We start from the raw sequence: 11,599 nt of genomic DNA, 5'->3' as shown, positions 1-11,599 counted from the left end.
TTAAAAAACGTTTACTACTGCAGTTACATGTTGATGCATTACGAAACCGAAATATAAGCGAATATATCCGAATCCTCCGAATGAAGGGGATCCCCTGTCTTCCCGGGTTATATCTGCCGGGTAGCAGGTGTTCATTCGGCGATAGTTACAGGTATTGGTTACGCGTCGTTAGAGTAAATATTAAAATTGAAGGTGGATTAAAATTGAAAGTGTAAAAGTGAAATTTCCAATCATAGATCGTATAGTGTCTCAATGGAGAGTCCAGCACGCTTTGTAAATTTATTCAAAGTTGGGGTTTAGGGGACTACATACAAAAATTGAGTGGTAAGTTACATTTTTGTAAATTATTTATAGCATCACCCATTCAACCCTTATTCAGTACATCAGAACGTGGGCTCTTAGATTAACCTTTTTGGTTGAAATATGGAGTTATCTATGCTATCCAATGCTCAAAACTTTGTCACTCCGTAATTTTTTCGATTCGCGCTTTCAGGGCGCCATTTTGGAAAAATGATGGCCAATATATGTTTTTCAACTTTTTCTTTTGAGTTTAAGTTTACGATGATTTTATTTTTTATTTTATCCATTTCTTGTAGACCCAATTGACTTATAGAATCATATATAATTTTTCTTCCTGGTTTTGGATTTTCTCGCGAATAACAGATTAGATATCAACTTGAATGTAATTTTTAGAATCTGATAACTCGTTGCAGAAATATATTGGTCGTGTGAAAAGTGTTTGCAAAACGCGTAAATTCGTGAAGCACTTTTTCCAATATGGCGGATATGGCGGCAGAAGGCAAGCTTTTTCGACTACATTCATTTTTCGTTTCAGATGAAAGTATCGATTATTCAAATATCCAGTTGATGTATGATGATGATGATACCCTCAAAGAAATCTTACCAAAAATTGGACCAAGAATGGTTTTCAAAAAAATGTTACGAAATCTGCGATTAGAAAGTTCAACATTCATGTTCAAATGAAGTCAATCTAATGGCGAGTCTAATGGTAATAATTTTGCGACTCGTATAACTTCTTGAACGAATGCGTATATTATTGATTCATAATTTCTGAAGGGTGGAAGTTTTATTTTCATTTCGTATGTGATTGCTATTAACAGTAGGTACAAAAGTTCCTGGATAAATATTTATTTTTTATGTTATATAAATCATTACGATCTCATTTTTATTATATGTTCATGGATATTTTTTATTTTTTCATGAAGAACATGTTTTTTGTCTTTGATGGATTTTGAGTATTGGCTTCGACTTTAGGACTGATGTGTATGTAACAGTTCAAAACAAAATTATAATTATGAACAATAAAGTGCTATAATGTGATACTATTGTTTATATATATATATTTACCCAAATACCAGACCATTTCATGTCTTAATTTCAAAATGATGCAGTTGAATCATTTTTAATCTTATATGACATTGTGAATTCAGTGCGTTACAATTTACTAAAGAAATCAATACACCTGTAGGTGTAGGTAAATGAGTGTTCATGAGCATTTCAATTATATGGTTGTCTGAATCCATTTGAAAGATACCATGATTTGTAAGTTTTATTGATTTTTTCTACTGCTATAATACAGACTTAACCAACATGTCAGAAAAAATGAACCAATTCATTGCTATTTATTTTTGTTAAGTTACACGCTCATCTGAGTGCAACATATCAAAAATGTAGTAATTGATTCGTCCATTCTTCTGGCCGGAAATATATAGCAACGTTGGCCCATTTTGTAGTGTGGTAATAAAATAATTCAATTAGTCTGGTCAAAGAGCTTGAAAAAGATAATCATATATGGGTTTACTAGGGCGGCTAGATAAGTTTACTAATATAGTAAAACGGAATTGCAAACGTAGTTATAGAAGCTTACTACGGCAATGAAATGAAGTAATGTAAGGGAGTTGAAAAAAGATTCAAAGTCAGTTATAAAAGTTTACTAAGGTAGTGAAATTAAGTTACAAAACCAGTTGTATAAATTACTAAGGTAGTGAGACCGTGCTACGAACGAAAGTTATACTGTATTACTGCGGTTCTTTTACTGAGATACTGGAGCAATTAATAAGTTTACAACTGTAGACAAATAATTCAATAACGGTTATAAATCTTGAAAGACTCTTATAGTCTAATCACTAGGATAGTTTTTGTAAGACGGTTTTATTTCTGGTATAAAGAGATATATCATACAGCCATAATGAACCAAATCGTTGTAAACCAAGACGAATTATGGGAAGTAAAAAGTTTTGTTGAGGCATATAGTATATGAATTTTCTCACTACTGTTATTATATTTTTTTTTCAGTGAAGAGTATAGCTCTTTGACTCAAGTCTCATCGTCTTGAAAAAAGAGACAATGTCAGAGGGAGAGTGAATTCCCCTAGATTCAGCTTTAGAAAACCAAAGGATCCAAGTCTGCCTGTCGACCGCAAGGCAATCACAAAAGATATGCTCCGTGGTTTCGTGCTTCTCCAAGTAAAACTCTCACAATATTTTGTTGACGAGTTGAGTTTGTGTAAGTGAGTTCTAAGTCTGTAGCTACAATCCACATGTAGATCTCAAATAGTGTGTTTTCAGGAGGTCCACAGATCGTCCTATATGAGTTGCACAGACTCAACTTTCTGTTCCATCTAGCTGTTATTTTGTTGCGTCACGAAGGAATTGAAAACTCTGATTGTTGGACTATCCGGACCAATAAACGCTTCAGCATGATGATAACTCATTTCCTCTGAAGCTTGAGGAATGAGTTGCAGTCTGTTGCATCTTCCTGATTCACAGAGGTTAAATCTGCCATAGATTATTTGTGCCCCATGGGAGCATATTTTTTATGTCGATAAAAAAAAGAAACGAGATTTCCACCAGTTTTCATCGAGGTGGGAGTCGTGTTGCTCTGATGAGTTCGAACAGGACCAAAATTATGGTCGCTATCTACATTATGGTTAGTTCGATTCTGATCGTTACGTTCGTGAATATTTTATAAATATAGGTACTATAAATATTGTCCATATCGGCGTATATCATACATATATCCTTATCGATTATACAATATTTTAACGATTTCTTATTGCATACAGTATATATTGGCATACATTTTAATTGAATAAAAACTTTTTACATAACGATGAAAGACTCGTGAAATTAATACATTGATTTGATTACGGAAATCTCAGTCATGAAAATGCAGGATTTCTCTGACTGGCTGTAGGAATAATAGTAAATAGGGGTTGTAGAAATTTCTACATTTTATTACATCAATATTCAAGAAAACTGATGCTTGAGTACGGCATTAGGTATATAAAATATAATTCTACTTCTAAGTCTATGTCAAATGAGAATTCAACAGTATGACCTATAGAGAGTGAGTTTTTGACTCGTACGAATATTTTAACAGTAGATACTTGAGGTAAAAAAAATACTTTTTTTCTCTGCCATTTTTTCTGACTCGGCTCGGTTTAAAAGGTACAGGGTGTTGAAAAACCATAAAAAATTTTGTTCTATCTCACGAACGATTTTATCGAATGAAATGAATTTCGGAATATAGTTTTTGATTAATCTTTTTCGAACAAAAGATATCACCCACGTCTTCCAGTTTTCCCATTATGACCATTACGTACCATAAAAATACCAAAAATTCAAACCACCCAACTCTTGAAACTGAGTGGGACGCTATCTAATGAATATTTGAACGTTTTATAAAATAAAAGTATCCTTAATATTTTCTCGTATAATGCGCCGTTTTCGAGAATTTTGATATTCAAGAATTAAAAAGTATCTGCGAAATTGAAAAATTGGCTACATTTGGTTAAAAAAATTCACAGATGTGTTGTGCCATAGATTAAGCTAGTCATTCTGAAGGTAATTTTGTTTTTCCAGGGGTGGCATAGCTCATTATGAAAACATAAAATGGCTATATCTTTTTATCAAGGCCGAATCGAAAAAAATGGTATGGCAAAACTGTGTTTCTTTTGAGCTCAAAAATCTACTGTTAAAATATTTGTACGAGTCAAAGACACACCCTATATATCCAATAGTTTAAAATTATTATAATACAGCGTTGCTAATATGAATACATACGCAACTGAATTCTAATTAAGTATGAAACTACACATTGTCTAGTATACGTACAGCTGTTCTTCTTTCAATTACTTTTCAGATGTTTCTCATTATTGAAATGCTCTAGAGTGAATCGAGCACGTGCATGAGAATTCTGATAATTTCTGCTGATGATTCTTTTCGAAAATTATCTATTAGATATAAATTAATTGTAGCCATAATAATTCACCTGACGTCCTTGAGGGTGTTTAGGACGCGATTCTTCAAGAGCTTTCGTTTAATTTGTATCACTGACATTTTTTCCAATTCTATTAGTTGCAGGTTGTGTAAAGGGATTATTGGACCTGTTGTCAGTTTTACATAACTATTAGATGAATAACCTGGAAGTGAGCGGCTAAACATCGAAATCAAAGGAACATAATAAAATAATATCTATTGTCAATCGTACTCCACGTTCTTCGAATGACTATGGATAGAGTATAAGAGCGACCAAGCGGCTTCTTTTCGAATAGAATAGAAATGTAGAGAAAACGCTCGGTATATCCCCATAAAAGCTAACCAAACATGCAACCCGAGCACTAAAGATTAAAAAATCGTCTAAAAATCTCTAGAACGCTACGACCAGACCAAATTTAGAACACACGCCAATTCGATAGAATATTTGTTCTTGGAACTGGAAAACATTTGTTACAATTGGAAATAATGGTCAGAGTAAGCTGAGAATTTTCAGTTTCAAATGAAAAGAGGAAACGGAAACCAAGGTCCTATATTACAAGTTTGCACATAAGGCATAGTGAAACTTTGCAGATTGACTGAGGAAATATTGATTCAGCACCAAAATCGAGAAGAAAGACACAAATTAGGGGGAAGTTTCGTCCTGACATGCAACAGAAGTTTTTATATCATATATACAGGGTGTCCCAAAACTAGTGAATCAAACGTCACATCACGATAGAGTAGATCAAATACTATCGAATGACACCAACATTAGTTGAGCGAAAATGTACCGTTTCTGAAAAAACCTAACCTAAAGTTGCCGATTTTCGAACAATTTTTTCAATCACAAGGCTAATTTGTGATTGAAGGTAGAGTTTTTCTCCCATATTATCACCCCTATAGAGGAGGATTATTCTGAGTAATAAAAATCATGTAGAAAAAACGATTGTTTTAATTTACATTGACTTAGGTTATCGATTTACTACTTGAAATAATTTCAATAAGGTGAGATAAAACAATAATCTTAGTTCAATATAATTTAAAATCGATATCCTTTTTCACAAACTGGTCCTATGATTAAGAAAAATAGTTCGAAAATCGGCAACTTTAGGTATTTTAATAAAATTCTGATTATTTTGGAAACGGTACATTTTCGTTGAACTAATGTTGGTGTCATTCGATAATTTTTGGTCTACTCTATCCGTGGTGTGACGTTTGATTCACTAGTTTTGGGACACTCTGTATGATGTTATTATTTCAGAGAAATAGTATCGTTGAGATTCTTGAATGGAAACCACAACTTTTTATGCCACAAATGGATATAGATCTTTTTCTACAAAAGGTATATTAACCTTTTTTAATAAACCTACATACTTATATAGGATTGAAATGGTTGAACATATCGAATTCGAGTTTTTACTTTTTCAGTGTAGCTATGGATTTATTGATTTATGAATTTCCTATAATTATTATAGTAGTGTTTGTAATGATGATTTCTTGAGTTCGTAGAAAGACTCTACTGAATTGAAAAAGACACCGAAGTAAGTAGCGAAAAATTTATTCAGTAATTTCCACATCCTGATAAGACTTACCAATTTCGCACTGAAAATAATTGCAGACACATAACTTTTCCACTATTCTCATTTTCACTCTGAAGACACAAACGTACGGAGTTCCCAAATCAGTGATTAATTTGTCGTTCTGTCTTTCTACTTCACTACTTTCATTGGCACTTCTTCTTTCTTATATTTCCTTCTTGAGTTGAAAATCAGTATATGAAGTGCGGCTGAAGAATGAACAGAGAAAACATTCACCATGAAAAATAATACAAAATTTAACTGAGGATAAGGCCACCTTAAATATTGATATGACGATAAAATGGTGTCTAGGAAATGTAAACTATCAATTAAGTCCGCTTCGTTGATAACAGCAGAAAAGAAATGGTATCCCATCGGCAAAGTTGAAGATAAGATTATAATATTGTCGAGTCCTGTTTGACAACTGGATTGATATAATTCAATAGTTGGTTCTACTTTCAGGGCTTGAAGGAGCCTATTCAAGAAGCATATTATTGGGAGTACATTGTTCATATTCCAAACAGTTTAAATATGTATGTATAAGCGATTCCGACTTCACGCCAGTACTTTCCTCATTTTTTTTCTTCTTGTTCGGCACCTTAACTCACTTGTGCATCCATCAATAACCATTTAGTGTTAGATTGGTTTTAGTTATTAATTCCATAAATTACCTAGAGGATATGTCCTACAAATTGGCAGATAATTGTTTCAAATTGACATTACAGACGATAAGTATACATAATGATATCGTTATAAATCCTGAGATATATATTTTATGTTTCCTGGTAGGAAACTTTTTCTTAACACTTTTTTATGATTCACGTGAGATATACATGAAAAACATGTTCGAATATGTTCATAATCAAAAAAGTGGCGACTGACAAAGAAGGCTAACGTTAATTACTAAAGCCAGTATAATTTGAAGAAAACAATTTTTTTAAAGACACGTAATTATTTCGTTATCCTTCACTTAATCATAAGATCATATTGAAAGATCAAATGAATCGATATATGAGGAGGGACTTTGTTGAAGCTCTCTCAATCATATTCGAATTAACAGCGTGAAAATTATCTATATTACACTCAGGGCAATTTGAATAAGTATTGGATATTAAAAATAATAAATGGACTATATAGACTAATCAACGTGAATTAAAGTGAATAAATAAACTATTGTAAAATTTGTAAACCAATATATGTATTTTGCTTCTACAATGCCATCTTCAAGTATTGTAATGTATAAATATGAAACTCATTTTATTTACTGGCATGTGTATAGATATTATGATGTAAGAGGAAATTCAGGGCCAGTTAAAATACCGGACAAAACTCATATCTTCGGAATTCACTACTTTTTAGAATGATACCCGATCTCGTTTTTCTATTTTTAATTACGCAATTTTTCGTGTACAGTTGAGGAGTTTTTAGTGCATTCTCCACTCAGTCTCGTTATGAACTAAGTCGACTTATCGCGAAAATTCATTCACTTGACTAGTGGTATTACTGATAATAGAATATTCTACTCCACTCGTATTCTCACTGGTTCATGCTACAGCTCCTTTAATCGCTTAGCAAAAATGTTTAACTGGGCAATTATATTCAAATTCTATCTACCCATATGCACTTTGAGTATGGAAAGGTGTTTTGTAGATAGTTTACAGTCTAATTCCTCAACAGCATACTGGAAGAATACCTAGAAATGGTGAGCATGAGTACTGGCAGTTTTGTACCTTCAATGTTCATATCTCTGGAACTTTTGTAGCATTTGGTTAGAAGATGAACAAGAGCTCATCGAAATACTATATGAAGAAATCCCTAACCCTTACCAATTCGTACTTCCAAGAAATGAAAATAATGAATTCCCAATTCCTTGCCAAGCGCTTTCCACTTCTGGTACCAAATGATGTCAATTTTTACGATTAAAAATGAATTATAGAAATTTTTGTTTTATTGCAAAGTACCTATGATGAGGTTCAATGTTTGTATATTGGTGGATTTCACTCCAAAGTAGCAGTGAAGACATTATCAGACTATTCTATTCGTATTCCTTCATTATCCTTAATCGAACGAAATTCAACATAAATTATGGTTAAAATATCATCTTCAAGAATCTGCAAAAAATGTTTTATAGGTCGGTCGGCAAAATACTGAATCTTCTCATTAGCATGTTCTTTATTATCTTACCAACATAATTATTGGGTATGAATCATCAATCGAAGGAATACTACACACAAATATTGCTACATTCCATGGAATAACATAACCGTGTTGTTCATGTATCAGCAAATATTCACGTGAAAGATGATTTTGTGAGTAAGTATTTTTGTAGCATAAGTTTTCGCTTATCTTATATCATTATAGACATTTCAAGATGATAACTCGTATTTCCCGATTCGAAAGGATTCCAGTTTTCATTTTTATTATTCACAACGATAAATTTATTGACCTCAGGGCTTAAGATAAGAACTCAGCCGGATAGCATTTCGAAATTTTTCGTTTTGAGGCTAACTGATATTGGGTAAATAACCAGCATGTGGAATATTTCCAAATTTTTCTCGAAATTAAACGGTACTATACAGGGAGAGTTAGAATGGCATCATACACTCAGAATGGTTTCCTTATTTTTGGGTGTCACGGTCCTGAAATGCATACTTTGAGAAATAGTGGTTGTACAAAATATGTGAATAATAATATTGCTTATTCTTGTCGATTGTCCGATTGTATACAATGAAGATTTCATTTTTTAATTTCGCACGATCTTGTGCGGTTATACCTTCATCTGTATTTTCTACTGATAGGAGTGATTGATGACTACACAATAGTGTACCTAGTAACCTAGTGTACCTTACAAATGTTTTCAAGAGAACCGATATGTTATGACACCCATATTCAGAGTGGTAGAATTATTATCACTAGATATCAGTTTTGTTCAGTATTATTTTCCACTTATTCGAGAAAAAATAATTTTTTGTAAATGTTTACTTATCAAACAAAAATCCTATGAAAATGAGAGTTCTCTTGTCAAAATTATCGTGATCCTATAATATAATATATTCATGACTACTAAGTACAGGAAACCAAAGGAATATTGACTCTTCTGATATCTGTCACAATACCAGCAAAACAGAGGGGTTTTCACATTTCGCCAATGCCACTAGGTACATATCTGTATAGAAGTTTATTCAGTCTGCAATCTACAAACATTGCTCTCCTAATAAGCCTCCAAGAATTGATGATTCAACACATTCAGATTTCTTTTTGTGCGAATATACTTATATGTAATTTTACTGTCATGAAATGTGATATCATGCCTTGTATGATATCAACAACATGCGGCAAATTTTCTACCATTCAGGAGGTGAACAATATAGTACAACATTGAGTATTACACCGATAAATCATAATAACGTGCGTTCAAAAAAATTCGTCGTCAAGTAGGCTGTGAAATTTTGAAGGTTGATATTCAGTTCTTTAACGTGACGCGAAGCTCCTCAGTCCTTCAATAATATTTTGTGATTTCCTTTTGTATTTGGTGAAATTATCGAGCAAGCTTTTCAAATGTTGCTTGAATCAGCTAGGAATTTATCCTAAGAAGTTTTCATGTCGAAAATAACGCTAGATATTATGTCATAATGTATGTTAACTAGCTGAGCGATACGTTTAGGCACAAAATATCAACCTTCAACATTTCAAGCCCACTTGACGACGAATTTTCTTGAACGCATGTTATTATATTCTTACAAAATATTTGTCAGTTATCGTTAGTTTATGGTCGAGGGCAGCTTGTCAGAGAAGGCCGAGGAGGGTTGACTCCAATATTGCTGAAAATTTTAACCTTGTCGGTTGAAATGGCTATCGGTCGCCACTTTTTTTTGATCCTATGTTGCCTAGGATCCTACATCTTTTGTCAAGCGAATTTCAAGTCAGATATAATTGAGCAATTAATATTAGTATTCAATAAACGAAATTATTTTTGAACCATATACGAGACTTCTTACGACTAAAGCCATTAATATATCATTGGTGAATTATAATATATGGGTAACTTGACAAAAAAGAAAACTATATATAGTTATTACTGGTTTCGTTGCAAAAAATTTAGATCGTGAAACATCTATCAACATTTTACACATTCCCTATATATTTAATTAGCATTCCAGACTGAGTACAGGGTCTTCATGAATGATTGTACCTAATAGTCAAAGTGTAGATTTCCGAATTCCAGGATTTTCGAATCAGAATGTTCTGTGACTTTTGTTTTACATCAATGAATAATCGATCATTGTTTTTTCCCTTGTCGTCCATTTCAATATAAACGAAGCCAATAAAGTGATGTATGAACTAAAACAATAATAATATTCGTAATGACCTTTTGTATTCAAATTTGAGTGGGAAAGCAATGATTCTCGAAAACTATAAATTTCATATTCAAGATAATGCTATTTTATATGACCTGAAATATTAATATCGAAGAAGGTTCGACTACCTACAATTCCTCATGCATCAGTGATTGGTTCATTCAAAGCACAACAGAATATTTTACTGAGAATAGATCTCGGAATAGATAGATAGATAAACGTCTTTATTTCAAATTATATTCCCACATAGGAAACCACAAAATGAAATAGTGCCCTAAATTATTACAAGAAAAAAAACAATCAATTTGCACCTTAATAGTCTTCCAAACAATAGGGCTCTAGCTCTACTAAAAATTTCTTGGTTCTAACTTTGAACTGTTTGTGATTACTGATTATTTTAAGATCATAAGGTAATTTACTGAAGATCCTAACACACATGTAGGATCGAGTGTAGGATGAATTTTTTTCAGAAAGAGACAAACGATGATATGGAAAGTTAATATGTATTTGCTGTTCTAGTATTATAGGTCGAATTTGTGTAATTTTTTAAGAACTCAGTTCTATGTTTATACCTACAAATACATCAGACAGACATTCATGGAAATACAGTCCATAAATCGTTAGGAATCTCTGAAATTCATGCCTAGCAACAATCTCAGTATTCTCTTCTGATTTATTATCGAGAGAACATTACCTATTTATACTATTTTCAGTGACGAGTGTTGAGTTATCACAGGCTGTGGGAATACAGGCAGATACAAGTTGTTTATATCTGTTTATGATAATTTTCTCGAAAATAAAAAACCTTTCGAAGAAATGCAATTTTTTAAACGTTTATGCAGAATAATTGCCAACTATTATTATCTTCCATGAAATATTAAAATTAAGATAGTGTTGATATTCAGAAAATCTGGCTGAGAAGATATCAAAATATTTGCCTGCTTTACTATTTATTTTCAGTCAATGTTATAGTATCATGAAATTTAATTTTCGATAGACATCATTATTTCTTCAGGATATTGCTTTCAACAACATCTAGAGGTCAAACTTAAACTTCAATTCATGAATATTATTCATCATTACATAATGAAATTATTCATTAATGCTTTGATTTTATATTTCATGATTTATGTGTGGTATCCAATGATGAATATTGGTTTTCATTCGGAAAAATACAATGGGCACATATCATAAGGTTGAAAAGTATGTTCACGTTACATGTATGAAAAATGTACACAGGTTGTTTCTAAATTAATGCGAAATATTTGAGAGCCTAATTATTTAAGCCAAAATTAAGGTTGTTTTTTTTATAACGTTTTGTTTAAAACCCCTTGCTTCCCAAATTGAAATCATTTCAATTGAGAGCAAAATAACCAATTTTATT

The 11,599-nt window shown here is 32.2% G+C and overlaps 1 protein-coding gene across 9 annotated transcripts in view; it reads right to left on the bottom strand.

The window, feature by feature from the left end:
- LOC123308818 (transcription factor HNF-4 homolog) overlaps positions 1-11,599 on the bottom strand; it is a 107,135-nt gene that overhangs the window by 30,330 nt on the left and 65,206 nt on the right. The window contains exon 1 of one of the 9 annotated variants that reach the window (XM_044891681.1): positions 5,873-6,024. The exons of the other annotated variants lie outside the window; for them this stretch is intronic. Within the exon in view, the coding sequence (XP_044747616.1) occupies positions 5,873-5,924 (52 nt within the window). The 5' untranslated portion in view covers positions 5,925-6,024. Of the gene's footprint in view, positions 1-5,872; positions 6,025-11,599 lie in introns of those variants that run through there. 9 annotated transcript variants of the gene reach the window in all.

Source organism: Coccinella septempunctata, chromosome 2, assembly GCF_907165205.1.
Source record: "Coccinella septempunctata chromosome 2, icCocSept1.1, whole genome shotgun sequence".
Lineage (NCBI taxonomy): Eukaryota > Metazoa > Arthropoda > Insecta > Coleoptera > Coccinellidae > Coccinella > Coccinella septempunctata.
This window is presented reverse-complemented; position numbering and strand designations above follow the sequence as displayed.